The 16069-nt window shown below is 33.5% G+C and overlaps 1 protein-coding gene across 1 annotated transcript in view; it reads right to left on the bottom strand.

Moving 5' to 3' along the window:
• Nucleotides 1–16069, bottom strand: part of LRP1B (LDL receptor related protein 1B) — a 1676205-nt gene that overhangs the window by 118303 nt on the left and 1541833 nt on the right. Inside the window, exons 74-78 of the mRNA XM_068543688.1 lie at nucleotides 11141–11266; nucleotides 10270–10407; nucleotides 8637–8771; nucleotides 5310–5429; nucleotides 3429–3670 (exon numbers count right to left, since the gene is read on the bottom strand). Of these exons, the coding sequence (XP_068399789.1) occupies nucleotides 3429–3670; nucleotides 5310–5429; nucleotides 8637–8771; nucleotides 10270–10407; nucleotides 11141–11266 (761 nt within the window). The remainder of the gene's footprint in view (nucleotides 1–3428; nucleotides 3671–5309; nucleotides 5430–8636; nucleotides 8772–10269; nucleotides 10408–11140; nucleotides 11267–16069) is intronic.

Below are 16069 nucleotides of genomic sequence, written 5' to 3'. Positions count from 1 at the left end.
TTTATAGTGCTTGCCATCATGCATCTAGCATTTCATACTAGAAATGATAAATGGCCAGAAAGTATGTACAATTGTTGTATAACACTATCACATTCTGTTCTAACTACTAAAATTCAAATTCTCATTATGCTTTACATATCGATTGAATTATGTCAGTCTTATAAGTTTTAAATTACTTAATTTTCTTAAAGGAAAAATCTATCCATTTTGTATAGCTCAGGGGGTTAGAAAATCATAAGTAATTCTATCTATAAATGAATTAGTCTGCATTTGAAATTTAAATTTGCAATCCTAATTACTATTCCAACCATTTTCACAGATTACAGAAGAGAATTCCCTTCATTATTTCTAAAAAAAAAATCATGTTAAAAACTATCTTCCTTTAGAATGGACTTCAGTTAACATTTAGCTGTCTGAGCAATATTCTTCTGACTTCTGATACAACATATTTTCTGCCCTTTGCTGAAATGAAAATATTCCAGTGTTTTCAGTATCTGTGAATATGCTTCCAAGATATCCTGCTATCACATGGATAGCTCCTTCCATTTGCTTCACTGATAATAGGGTTATAACTAAAGTATCCATAGTTTGATTTGTATATTTTTCTTTCTTTTACCTATTGATTCAGAGATAGAAGTCAATGTACCATATTCAGTGTAGGGAAAAATCTTAAGTTTTGTTTTCTGAGGAGTGGGGAATTCTCAGGTCAGTATCATTTAATAATTGTGCCAAAACTTAGAAGACGAAATAGAGTGCATGTTCATTAAACTAATGGATGACTATCTGGTGACTGTTAAAGGAGCAAATATAATACATTGCAGGGAAATTCATGAGGGTAGAAAATCAATTCTTTATATACAAGATGGATTTCAAAGAAATAAATACAAATTGTCCAGGTAATAACTGGATAAACTAGGTCACAAATTTTTTGGAAATCATACATATTTCCTATCTGGAAGGGACTTTAGAAATTTTCTACTTCAATAAAGTAGTTAGCGTTCAGATGAGTATGCTGAGACTCAGAGATGTAGCAAGTATCTCAAGTTAAAGTCTAAATTGTGTCACATTATAGCTTCATGGCCATAGATAAGTCATTTAATCATTCTAGAATGCACATTGCTCATTAACTTAAGGTGGTGAGAATGGATTTATTCCATATTTATAATATTGAGATATCAGGATTACAAAAAGGTTTAGGAAGCAAAGTTAAATAATTGCCCTGATCAGTGTAGCCTTAGGTATTTTTATACATATATATAATGCACTGGTTGGAATTTCTATGGAATGCTTAATGGTTTAGAACATGGTGTTAAAATTCATGGCTCGGAGGTTCCAACCTTATAATCATGACATTTAGTTAGCTATGATGGGCTTCTAGAAAATGTACCCTACTGTTACCCACTTTTCTTCCTATTGAATGCTGTTAGTCATCGGTAGGTCTAAGAAGAGAGAGAGAAAAACAAACAAATAGAAAGTCTAGATTACGCAATACATCTTATTACTACCATTAAAAGACTAAAGATGTTTCAAATCCTATTAGAAAAAGGCTAATCAATAACTTTGCATTGATGATGAAAGACTCTATACCACATTAATAAAATTAAAAATTAAAACACGTAAAATATATAAAGTATATATTGATTCATTTATATATTTGAGTACATAAGAATAAATATTTAGCTATTAAACAAGTTTGGCTTGTGGCCTACAATAAACAGTTTGCTAGAGGCTACTGATTGTATTTATCCATCTCCCCAAGGACAAAGCTAAAAAATTATCAAATCATTTTCACTGAAAATTATATGAAAAATAAAGATATATTTTTAGCAACTATCAAGTCCAGGCAAGAGTAATTTGCAATTAATTTTTAATGTGAGACTATGCATTATAGGGAAGAACATTTTGCCAGTCATCAACATCATCACCATCATTATCATATCATTCTGTTAATCTCTACAGTACTTATTATGTGCCAAGAACTATTAATACTAATATAAATATAGTGTGTGTGTGCACGCGCGCGTGTATTCCTCACTAAAACCTCATGAGATGGAGATTACAGAGAAGCTAAGAAGCTAGTAAGCAACAGGAACAAGACTAAAACCCAGTCAGTGTAATTTCACAATATATACTCTTTATCACTTCATTAATACATGAAACTGTACCATAGGAACAATGTTTCTGCAAAGCAAACTTCTGTTTTAGAGATAAAGAAAGCTAAAGCTAGTCAAGACTGAGTCAGTCTTTTGGTCTGATCGGAAGGAGATGCTATGTGAGTGAAGGAGGGCAGAGTGATCCACTGAAGTTCTTGGCTCTGTCCTAGAACTACCCTTAATAGAACTAAAGTTCTGTATAACACTGGGTTTGGGGGAGGAGGAGTTAAAGAAACCACTCTGATATATATGGATTTTTACTCACAGTTAATTTAATCTAAACTGAATTTAAAAGCTAATAATATAGCTTCTTTTAAAACCAGCTTATTGACACCTACTACTGATAAAAAATAAGTGTTCCAGATTTCCATCAAATGATATTCACAGAGTTCAAATATTTATGGTAGATACCTCTGAAAAAGGTAGTGAAGACTTCCAGATAGGTGTCTCTGATTCCTTTCAAATACAAAGCTTTAATTATTTAGTAGGATTAAAGTAATTTAATCCTACTGTGATAGTATTTGACTCTTTGGTTGTATGGGAATGGGCCAGGTCCCCCAAAATAGGTCTTTATCTGTTATTTCTCTGCCAATTTACTTCAAAATATAAAATACATAATAAATTGACATGGCGTAAAACAAAAAAAGGATAACCTACAACCACAAGTCTAAACAAATGTTCTAGTTTATTTTTCTCAAAAGAAATAACCATGATAATCAATGTGTCCGTCATACACCAGTAAACAATATTGTTCTATTTTGGATGTTCCCTGAAATATAGTTATTAGGAGTCAGACGAAATGATTACACTATCGAATTGATCTCTTGCCCTAGAAGAGAACTATATTTCTCACATTGTTAAAAATGAAACAATTTACCCTGTATATTTGTGAGTTTATTTTCTAATGTAAAAACAAAGTGATGGTTCCCAATATGATCTCATGATGAAAAAAACCCTCATGTTCATAATATATTATTAAATACTACAAAATATAGAAAGTTCTAGAAATTTTAGGTATTATTAATTACCATTCTTATGTAACTACAGAAAATGTATTAAAAGAAACACATAATATCATGCAATTAAAATGAATTGTATGCAGCTATGAGAATAAAGGAGTAGGGAAATGTTCTATTTCTATACAGGGAGAATACTGGGAGGAATCACTGAATATATTAATTACCTCTTATAATCAGATACTGTGATTGACAGATTAAAAAAACAGGGAAATGGGGGAAGGGGTGAGCCTTCAAATATTCAATTTTATTTACTTACAATTAAGCCACTGTTTGCTTGCCTTTTTTCTCTCCCATGGATCCTTTTGTAGAAAATTCCGCCTGGATTAAACTGAGTACTCCAAATAATCATATCTCTCTGATAATATACATCCATCCCTGTTATCCTTGAATTATGTTCAATATGAGAAATTTGTTGATGATCGCCACTGTAGTTGAATGGATATATAAAACCCAGGATATCAGTGTCATTAGCAATGTAGAGAACTTGATCTTCAGAGCCTGGAGATTATTATAATAAAATACAAAAATAAAATAAATTTCAACTAATGTAAAAGCAATGAATGTACTTTTAAATTAACTTGAATTGTTATTCTTAACACAGTTTCTTGCTCAATAAAAATAAACCGGCTTTATACCATCTTTTAGTCTTCATGACATTTCTAAAACACACTTAACTAAACATTTCTAAGAGTTATTAATGGAGGTTTTCTTAGGTCAAAGCTTACCTTATGGCTAGAAATTAGGTATTTGTAGTAGATATCCTTTTTATGAAAAGGGATTTCTATTTGGTAAGTCACAATACCTGATGTTTTAATGCTTTGGATCTGAATAGTCAAATAACATGTTACATACTCATTAAGCCTCAGACATTCCTGAGCATTTAGTTTATGCACCTGAGTGACCATTACCTTAGGCTAAGAAATAAAAATTACAAGATGAAGAGTCTTCTTCTTCCAGTATTCAAATATGTCAAATGTTCTTTTATTTTTATTTTATAAAAATATCAGTGTTTATTATATTAACACGCTATAATCTCAATATTTTCTAGAATCTTGCTAACTGGAACCATGTAGCCTGAAATTTTGACACCTACAATACAATACTGATGTAATTTGCATACTGAGACAAGTAAAACCCTAAAGAGAATCCTGAAAATAGTAATTGAAATATTAATGAAACTGTAAAGAAAGACTGAATTGCATATATATAATCTGCAAATTAAAAAAAATTAATACACAAGTTGTAGTTCAGCTCTATAGGCTCAATAGCTCTCACTTACTAAATGGTTACTATGTGATAGGAGATGTATTAAGTCTTTGACAATTTATCTCCTCTTACAACAACCATGGAAAGTAAGGATTAGGCCTCCCATTTTACATATGAGGAACTGAGGCTTAGAGAGTTTAACTTCCCCAAGGCCACACAATCGGGTGCAATGCTGGGATTCAAATACAAGTCTGTTTAATTCCATAGCCCATTCTTGCTTGATTCACTATATCATGTTGCTTTCCTCTTGTAATAACTGTCTTACTAACATTGTTAACCATGCCCTGTAGCTAACAATATTTAAAGTACAATATTATTTAGTAAAAATATAAAAGCATTAAAATCCATATCTAAGAAGCCCCAAATATATATCTGTAATTTAATTTTTTTAAAATGATATTCATAAGTAGAAGGAGGTCTGAATTTGAAAACATAATTTTATTTTAAAACCTTTAAGTTCTTACTCAAAATTCCATTCTCCTTATAATGCTAACATTTAATTTAACCCATTATTTTTATCCCAGTGGTGTAATGTTTCCTCAAGTACACTGAGAGCAGGCCATAAAGAAAGATACTTCATATTCTGTCACATTGGCTTTTAAATTTTACCTGCTGATAAATTGTTTCAAACACAAGAGTGATTTTAATAGTAGCCAGGTATTTGACAGCCATGTTTATAAACCTTCCCAGATTAGATTAATTAAGAATGATAATAAATAAATTGGACAATTTAACCAGTATTAAAAAGAGATTTATTTTCTATTTTCAGGCATTAAACCATTGCTAAAATGCAATATGAAACATTTTTTCCCCATAAAATGTTTACAGCAAAATTTTAATAACATTTAAAGTAATGGTTATATATCCTTACCTTTTGCTATGCAGGTGTTATTTCTTTCTTGAAAATTCTGGTCGCACACACATTTATAGGATCCTTCCATATTTACACACTGGTGGGAACACGTGCCAAACACCAAACATTCATTAAGGTCTAGAAAAGAAGAGCTCAAAATAGCACCATCATAACCCCAATTAGTACTGTCATTCTTTCCACTTTTCAAAAAAGACAAATGTATTTTGTGTCCTTCAACTTATTATTCCTATTTCTTTCATTGTCTTTTCAAACTGTTAAGTCTGTGACTTGCTATGTAATATTTTCCGGCCATAACAATTTTTTCACAATAGTTTCACTATAATGACTCATCAATTGTTTGTGCATTGCTTGTTGATCCACTTAACACGTTGAAATATCCATTTCAAACTTCCCTAGTATTTTCATTCACTCAAATAAAGGTTGAGTTTTCTGATTATCTGCCGCCATACCTTTGGACGTCATATGATATTCCTATGTCCTGTAATGCCCTTGCTTTTTACATAGAAAATTTCTACTCATCTCTCAAGATTCACCTTAAGTGAAGCCTTCCTTGGTCTTCACCAATATACAGTAATGATTATCCATCTCCTAGATTCTCCACTTTTTGCTCTCTTGGAATTTCTCTCTTATGCCACACATATGAAATACAGTTCATACGGTATTTCATATATGTGGTCACATATTCATATCCCCTACTTGACTGTCAGTCCCTTGGGATCATAAATTAGTATTTATTCATTTTTTTATTGCCAACATTTTGCACAATTCCTGGCAAAGAATGAAGATATGGATACACCTCTAACACACTTCTGGCTTCATGTATACAAACTGACTATGTAACAAGAAGGGCCAAGTGAATTAAAAAGCAAACAAACAACAACAAAATCCTGAATGCCTACATAAAAATAAATATATATAAATCATAAGTAATAAATAAATCTTAGGCAATATTCTATGGCTTAGCACATGCCTCCAATTTTAAAGTTTTAAGCAGGGCCAGGATTGAGGTCAGGTGATTCTGGTGAATTATCTACTTTCTTTTTCTTTACCTCCTCTACTTCTGCTTTCAATCAGCATAATTCCTCTGCCCCCTTTATCACTTATAGTTGCCCTAATTACAGAATAAATCTGTGAGATAAATCCTTCTCTTGAATTAGAGGAATTTAAGGACAAGCACAGCAGTAGTAATTTTCTCTTGTTTAGCACACAGCAGTGTTCCAAAGCCTCAGTGGTAGACATAAGGACTTTCCCAGTGACATTTGTTAAGTGACGGTGCCAAGGCTTAAACGCAGGCTTCTTGATTCTATTGTCTCTACTATGATACTTTGCCCACGGTGAACTTACGTACTCTCAGGAGTGCAATTCTGCGTTTAATTGAAGTGTAGGCTAAAGAGACAAAACTGAATTTACTTGTTAACAAATGCTATACCAGGGATAAGTAAAATACATGGTATCAGCTCTCAGCCATCAAAAAAGTATTACAATAAATATTTTTTATTTGTTTTGGCACCTGTAACTTTGAACAGGGAGTCATTTGTATCTGTGGTTTCTCTTTGAGATGAAATCATAATCAGTGAAAATCTGCATGATTTGATAAAATCTCAGTTCTCTCACATGGCCCTGTGTTGGCCAGAATCTCCGTTTCTTCTCATCTCTATAACCATGTCTATGTCGGGAGCTTTTGAAGAGGATGGAGTAATCTCACACATGTCCAGTACTTGGAACAGTGCCTGGCATGCAACAACTATTAATCCGTTTCTATTTCTTGCTTGCTATTCCCTTAAATTTTTCTTCCCTTTAGATATTTTAATTGAAGTGCTTTGGCTTTAACATCAAATAGTGATTTCTTATGCTCTTTTTGAGCTACCTATAGAAAGGACACAAAGCATTTAAATTCTTTGGAATATAAATCAAGGTAATGTCTTTCCCCTTCTCCATACTAAGTCAAACTGCTCTTCTCTACTATCAAAACTTCATTTATTACATGAAGATATATATTTTGTTAGAATTCAGAAGTTACTCATTTGCACAGCAGAAATACTAGATTCATAGTGATTTAAAATGAAGAATGTAGCTTGCAGGTTATATCTGTCATGGAATATAACTAAAAATAAAGAAAATTTCAAGATCAGAATTTCTAAATTTAGTAAGTATATACAGGAAACAGAGCCCACTATTCACAAATAAGCATTAGAAAATTAGTGTTATTTGGAAGTAAAATCTTGAAGAGATTGTGTGTGTGTGTTTGTATACAACTGACATAAAGTTTCTTGGAAGAAGAAATAATATAGTCTTGAGAAATAATTCGCTTTTTTATTAAAATAGAGAAACTTAAGTTGCCAGTTTTCAATGTTCCATGTTAATGAAGAAATAAAATGTCATGAATAATCTAAACAAAAATATAACTCAAAATGTACATATATATGATGTGGTTACAATTATTTCCCCTTTGGATGAGTATAATTAATTTCAATAATTCCATTTTGATTGACACAACGTAAAAATCACTTTTATTTACCCAAGAATAACACAAGGAGACAATAGAGAAGAGAACTTGTAGGTGAAAACATTTTACGAGTTGAATTTGCCCTGGATAAGCCAGACTTGGATAATTTAGGTTTGGCTCTAACCACAATAATATCAATATTAATGGAGAAACTGGCAGAAAGTGCATATAGGTCTGCATTTCATGGCTCTGTAGTTAAAGCCCTGGTGTAAATTATATTTACATATAACTTACTATGAGATTCTGGCTCCCTTACATGCTCAGTTTTTAAATGATCACAAGTAAGTTGACAGAGATTTATTTAAGTCCTGTCTTTGAATTTTAGGAGACACTCTTGATAATATGAAGCACTGTTTAAGACGTGGTGTTAGGACAAAAGCCCACAATTCTCTAAAAGTGAATTACCTATCGCAGTACTGCAAATGCCACAACTCAAGAGAAGTGTGTGATCATAAACATATTCTTTCGCGAAGGCCTCCAATTCTTCAATAGTTTCTGAACTCTTCAATAGTTTCTGAACCAGCAATTTCGTTATTTGCATTTCAAAAAAAAATTGTAACAATACAATAGAAATTCCTGCAGGTCTGAATCTGCTATAGGAAAGGCTTTGTAAGCCTTAGCAACTGGTTAGCTTAGCAGTGCAAACAAACAGTCTCTTGACCCCAGGGACTTTCATTCTCTCATAAGTAAAACGGTATCCCGTAGATACGCACCATTCTGATGAAAATCAGTCCCCTGTCATCTCACAATTTAGCAGCTTTGGGAGTCTTTTCTAACCTAAAGATTTAAGAGCAAGCTGTTGAGGAAATGTACTATACCTTCACACTGTCTGTTTTTCATGTTTCTCTGAAATCCAGGCTTACAGCGACAGAAAACAGATGTTTTTATTTGGTTACAATATGCATCATCTCCACATGGATTCACATTATCTTCACAGGTATATTCAGCGGGAGCTAGGATTTAAAAGTATGATCGAAACTAATATAATTCTAATTCCTGAAGTGGGAGTTTACTATTTTTCTTAATTTGAAGTTACATTTATTATTCCATAGATAACTATTTTTGAATTTATAAGGTTATGGTCTTCTCCCCATATAAGCCATCATTTCTTATAAAGGTATAGAAGCAGATAAAAACCAAAATCAATTACATTAGGGATAGTTTAGACCAAGCTGCCAACAGCTGATATTTACAGCTGTGATTGAGCTATACTACTTTCCAAAAGGAATTCGAGAATCAATGGTTCTAATGACAGTCTATCTTTACCATGATACAATGTACAAGAGTCACATTCTTCTCTAAGAACCAAAACATTTCCTAGAAGCTACCTAGAGATGTAGGCATCTATTGCTAACTTAAACTTAGTATTCAGGAACTCCGTCAAGGGTACTACCATGTTACTCAAGCAAGAGGTTAAATCATCAGTTCCTGAACACATATAGGGAGCAGCATTTGAGTTTGTAATATGCTCCAATGGACATGGACTGCAAAACAAGTTAGGACAGACTATGTGTTATTTGTCGTTTCCAGCATGGTAGTTGCAACTTCATTGCTTTATCTCCAATTCAGGAAAATATTTTAGAGTGCAAATAAAAGAGAGGGACATTATTATAGGGGTAACATTGAATTAGCTCTATTTTACTTAAACAAATCTAATTACATGAGAAATATGAAAACCTTAATTATCAGAAATATAATATTAATTCCCACTGATTCTTGACTATTTTGTAATTAATTAAAATACACCAGTGGAATTATATACACCACGATTGAGATATACATGGCCATATCCTGGTGGATACTGCTTCAGCATCCAGTGAGGAACAACTTATGTATAAATGAGAACAAAATAAAAGACTCAAGAATTGGAACTATTTTGTGACTTTTACAAGCAATATGAATTTAAGGTCATAAGTTTAATTAGTTTTCTCAATATGGAAAAATCAGATATCAAATATTAAACACAAAATTATTCACAATCAAGGTCTCATAACTCAAGTATCATAGCACTCTAACTGAATAAAATAATGATGTCTTCTTTAAGAATGACTCAGCAATGGATTAAGATTTTAAAACATTAAACAAATTATTAAGAACTTTACCATCATTCAAATGAATATCACTGTTTATAAAATTCAGAAACTATTAAATTTATATTTTATAAATAAAATATTAAGGAATATAGATTTCTTTGCTGATATCAAGGTCTGTATTTGGATAAAGTTTCAGCTTTAACAAATATACTCATTGCAAAATCAACCTTTCCTACCTCATACTTTAAATTAATTAAAATGATATTCTAAGGTTGCTTTGGCAAAGGTCTAAAGACAAGTATTACTTAAGCACATTTTGAAGAGCAATCTTTTCTCACAGCAGTAAAGAAAATTTTAGTCATGTTGAAGCAAAAATTGAACTTGTGTGTTGCTGCATTTTAACAGGAAACAAACTCACTTATTCTGCAGGCTTGTTCGTCTGAACCATCTCCACAGTCATCAAGTTGATCGCACTGGAGGTCCATGGGGATACATTTTTTATTACTGCAAGCAAACTCATCTTTTTTACAAGGTCTTGCTTTATATGTAAGCTTACCTATAGAATTATTTAAAAAATGATCAGCACTTCACAGAATCAAAACAAATTTATTGAGTCTATAACAGGTTCAAGATTTTGCTAAACACTATGAAAAACATAGATCCATAATCCTTTATTTGAAGCTCTTGGGGCTAAATGAAAAAAAACTTCTGAAATTTTTGATTCTTAGAAAAATAACACTGTATTTACCCTATAATAAATAACACTATATTTCCACAGGAAAATTTTTGAATATTTCACCCTAAGTGAGATTTTTTTTTTAAAGTAATAGAAACTACCTCAGACCAGTTCAAGTCAGGGTCTGTCACCAAATGGTTTTGCTGCATATTTTAGTAAAGCTTTTGGTTTTTTGAGTTTTAATTTCTGAATTGTGAAAAAGGGATTGTGTACGCATACATACAATCTATATAAACACTTTTCCCCCGAGAAGTTGTTTAACAGAATATTTTAAACCACTATATTGTTTCTCTCATGCAGTACTTTCTAGAATAAAGTACCTATAACCATTGGAGATTTACAGACCTGGAGGGAGCGGATAAAGTTGCACAGCTCTACTATGCAAATGAAATGTTAGTGGATTATCTTCATACCCTGTCAGAAAATCAGGTGCCTGAAAATATACCCTCAGACATGCCACATGAAAATATTTTTTCTAATTTTTTGAGCCCTAAAATCATTATATTAGCTGTAGCTGCCACTGAATCAATTATTTCACATTAAAAAGATTTACCACCACAGGGATCTTCATCCGAGTTGTCCCCACAGTCATCAACCCCATTGCACATTTGCTCAGGCTGCAGGCATATTCTGTTATTTCTGCATCTGTGCGGTCTTGTGGGTGGGCAAAGAAATTTTTCTGAAAAAAAGAAAAAACAAAGCAGCTCCTCTGGGTACACTGACTTATGAAGAACCATCCTTCTTTTGTCTTCCTCTTATTTTCTTTCTTTTCAAATCCATAATCTAGCTTTTCTGAATATCTTTTGTTGTGGAAAGTGCTTACATGTAGATACTAGAAAAATGTGTGCTAATAGAAGGTATGATCCTAGTTATTCACATTAACAACAGAAAAGAGCGCACAGTTGAAATGTTGAATGAAGTAAGAAAAAGAGCCAAACTTCATGGTTTTATTTCCAAATGCTTTATCTTAGCTGACTTACCTTAGTGTACCAAATTAATTTATGCCTAAGGTTTATGCAACATGGCAGGACACAGCTATCTGAAAGAGCAATTTCACACAGAATAGAGCTTGAGCAAGCATATGTTATGGATTCAAAATTGAAAATAGGTCATTCAGCAAAAAAAAAAAAAATCCCAACAACACTATAACTGTGTTTCTTACTCTCTGTCTCCATAAACAAATGGGTCGATATGTATTTAAGGCAAATAAGGTGATCTTACTTATTCATTTTTAATGTGTGTGTGTGTGTGTGTGTGTGTGTGTGTGTGCGTATGAGACTTAAAGAAACAATGAAAGCCAGGGAATTTTACACTTGTCCTTTCCATCACTATCGAATCTGAAAACTTCTACCCCTAAAGTAGGAAACATCTCTATGTCTTCCCAATCTCATATGTGGAATACTCCATGGCTCTATCATTGGTCCCCTGATGTTCTCACTCTTGAATTCTCTGCTTAGATATTCTCATTCATTCTCATGGGTTTACTTGACACTATATTCTGAAGACTTTCAATTTGCTATCTAATTCTAGCATCTCACAGTTAATTATAGGACAATCCCTTGGGAATTTAAAATTCAACAAGTTCAAAGCTCAATTCTTCATCATCTTCCCTTGACCTTCTTCTCCTCAAACAAGCTCTGTCTTATTACCATAATTCAGTTTGTGGCACATAATAGCTACAAGTTTGGGGTTATTCTAAATGCATCCTCTCACTATGCTTCAACTCTTATTAGTCAACAAATGCAGTTGGTATTGTCCCAAATTTGCCCTCTTATCTCCATGCATACCAGTTACAACTCCAACAGCTCAGCTATTCATTATTTCTTACAGAGATGACTGTCATAGAATCCTTGATGTCTCAGTTTCATTGCCCAACCTAAAATCCTCCCAAAGCCACCAGAACAGCAATCTGATAATTTCTTCCATAGCTATTCATCACTTCCAGAATAAAATTTAAGATACTTTACATGGCATAATAGACTTATCATTATCTTGTCCATGCCACTCCTACAGACTCATCCCTTGTCACTCTTTATTAGCTCCTTAAATATGCCATATTCCTTCTTGCCACCTTCCTTGTTTTAATTAAAATCTGTTTCTCACTCAAAGCAGAGTTCCTCCCCGTCAGGTTTTTTAGGAATGTCTCTTAAATTGCTCAAACCTCATGTTATCTCATATTTGAAGACATCATAATTTCCTACTATGGCTTCCAGAACTTTGCTACTATATATTCACATTCTATTTTTTAAAATAAACTAAAAACAAAAACTGTTATTTTGAGGGCCAGGCATTTGGTTGTATTTTTTTCTTATCACTATTTTCTCATTAACCTTATAAACATCACCCCCTCCCCAATTCACTGAAGACTGTAGCACCGTCCCTCACAGCTATCTCTCTCCATCTAAATTATTCCAGCATCCTAGGTGACATTAACATCCATATGAGCAAACCAGCCAATAACTGCACCTCTTAACTTCCTGATTTTCTCATACCCAATGTCCTTTTACTCTAATCCACCTAGGCCACCCATTCTTCTAGAAGGTTGTGGACATGGGTGGATTTCAACAAATTTATCTTCTTAATTCAGCCAATGACAGTTCCTGCTGCTCGCGGATAAGAAACACTGACACAGCCGGATTTGCTATTTCCTCCAATTGTTTCATTTAAAAGCCACTAATTTTAAAAGTCTGACCAAACTCTGATAACAATCTCCAATTAGCCAACTTTTTAATTCAACCAGTCTCATTAAAGATGCTTTTTCAGCCTTACCTGAAACTTTAGCCCATTGATACGTCTAACTCTTCCTTATTTACCATTGCCTTTTTTCTCTTTACTTCCCTTTCTGTTGACATTAGATTCCACATTCCATTTTTAATTTACTTATTTGATATTTATTGATAACCTTTATATGTTGGACATTTTTCTAAGTACTTTTAGAAAATCACTTTTGTCCAAATAATCTGGATTCTCTGGCCCTTTTGCTTTTTTCATCTTAATTATCTAACAGAATCCCAAACTTAGATGAATGAAACCATCTGCTATCCCAATGTCTGCATCTGGGAAGCCCAGGAATGTTGCAGATGACCATACTGCAAGACCAACTGATATCACAAATATGAATATTTATCAATGCCAGATAGGCCCTGAATGCTACTTGGAAGTCATTCATTTATATCTATATCTATATTTATGTCTATCTATATATAATGTCACTCTTACCCTTTGCAGTAATGATTCAAATCTGCATTCCTTTTGAATCTCCTTACCACACCAACCTTTCACATTCTATATATGAACATGCTTCCTTACTATATATAAAAAAGTAGAAATAAAAAGATTAAAAAAATGTTATTATATCATTAAATATGTGTACATCCACCTGCATCTGCATATAGTCTATCAACTCATTTCAAGGGGTCACTACCCTTATCTAAAACTGATTTTTTCACTTGCTCTGAAGCTTAATTTCCCCTGCCTCTTCAGGAACTATCCCATCTTTCTTCAAACATTTTATTACCTTCGTATTTCTCTTGTCATACTTCCTTTTTTTTTTGCTTATCCTTTTGTTATCACTCACCTGAGTCTCTTCTGGCTGTTCATATTTATCTAGATGTTGGTGGCCCTCAATATTCTATCCTAATCCCCTTCTTTTATGTTTTACTCCCTCCCAGCCTAAATCTTACAAATTCCATAGTATTTACTACTACATTTTATGCTGACTCTCAAATTTATATTTCTAGACCAGCTCTTTAAGCTCTAGGACCAAATATCTAGCACCTACTTGAAATCTGTACTTGAATGTCTCCTCAGATGCATCTCAAGCCAGACTTCTAACCTTTACTTGCAAAACTGTTCCTTTTCCTGTGTTCCCCATCTATCCAAATGTGCAAGCGAAAACAGCCTATAAATTATACTTGGCAACTACCTCTCTCTTGCCTCCTATAACCACTCCATTATTTAATCCAATTCATTTTGCTTTTTTTTTTTTTTTAAGAAATTCACGTTCTTTTATTTATTTATTTATTTATGACTGTGTTGAGTCTTCGTTTCTGTGCGAGGGCTTTCTCTAGTTGCGGCAAGTGGGGACCACTCTTCATCGCGGTGCGCGGGCCTCTCACCATCGCGGCCTCTCTTGTTGCGGAGCACAGGCTCCAGACGCGCAGGCTCAGTAATTGTGGCTCACGGGCCCAGTTGCTCCGCGGCATGTGGGATCTTCCCAGACCAGGGCTCGAACCCGTGTCCCCTGCATTGGCAGGCAGACTCTCAACCACTGCGCCACGAGGGAAGCCCCATTTTGCTTTTTAAATCACATTCAAACTGTGTATACTTTGCCATCATGGTCTGTCATTATCTTAATCCAAGCTACCCGCATAGCTTGCCTTGAGCTCTGCAATTGTCTTAACTATTTTTGCCTATTTCTATCCAATATTTGTGAAATATAAATATGACTATGTGCCTCCTCTATTTAAAATTCTATAGTATTTTTAATTTCTTTCAGGCTAAATCTAAAAATCCCTATCTAGACTCACAAGGTTCCATGTATCTCTCCTGTCTCTTCAGTTTCATCCATTATCTATCTTGCTCTGTATTCTCCATGCACACATATCTTTCAGCTTCTCTAGTAAACTATGGTTCGCTCTACCTCAGGGCCTTTCTACGTCTTGTTTCCTTTGCCTAAAATGTTGTGTCATCCACTCTCACTCCATCCCTTTCACCTACCTGGCAGCTATAAATTTCTCAGACTCAAACTCAAATGTTACCTCTTATAATCCAAGATTGAGTAAAATCCTTCTGTTCTATCTATATTTTTATAACTTATTATACTTTTTCTTCATTGCATGTATCATAGTTTATAACTATATATTTTTATGATCATTAATATCCCTCTTCCACTAGATTCTCAGCTCTGTGAAGTCTGGGTCCATATTTGTTTCTCTCATCATTATATCACCACAAATAATCACAGTCTCTAGCTTAACATATATTTATTAAATGAATGAATGGTACTTTTCCCCACACTGTTCTCTATGCCTATGGTGACTTTTAGCCTAGATCTTTCAAAACTGTAGCTTTCTGAATTCCCGTTCAGGCAGAGTTCATCTTATCCCTCTTTGCCTTGTCTTTACTTAATTCTACTATTGCTTAAAATATAATTTATGGAAATTATTATTTTCCAACCAGAATAAGATCTCCTTGTCAAAGAGAACCATGTTCTGTTCAGGTTTTTTTTTTTTATCCCAATTACTTAGCACAGTCTCCAGAACATCATAGCTTGACTCAATGTTGATACTGATGACTGAGGGGAATTCAAAAATATTCACAGAATTAAGCTGGATGTATTTTACAAGTTTTCCAGCAGCTATGCAGCATGTCCCTGAGAATCACTTCCTGGCCCTTGAAGTGGTTCTTGGGGGGTGACTCTGGAGCCCCACGTGGTTGATTAGTTTCCAAACATTTCCTATTACACTCAATAGTTTTGTGT

This window comes from Eschrichtius robustus, chromosome 5 (genome assembly GCF_028021215.1).
Source record: "Eschrichtius robustus isolate mEscRob2 chromosome 5, mEscRob2.pri, whole genome shotgun sequence".
NCBI classification, from domain to species: domain Eukaryota; kingdom Metazoa; phylum Chordata; class Mammalia; order Artiodactyla; family Eschrichtiidae; genus Eschrichtius; species Eschrichtius robustus.
The sequence above is the reverse complement of the archived record's forward strand: the minus strand, read 5'-3'. Positions and strand labels throughout refer to the sequence as shown.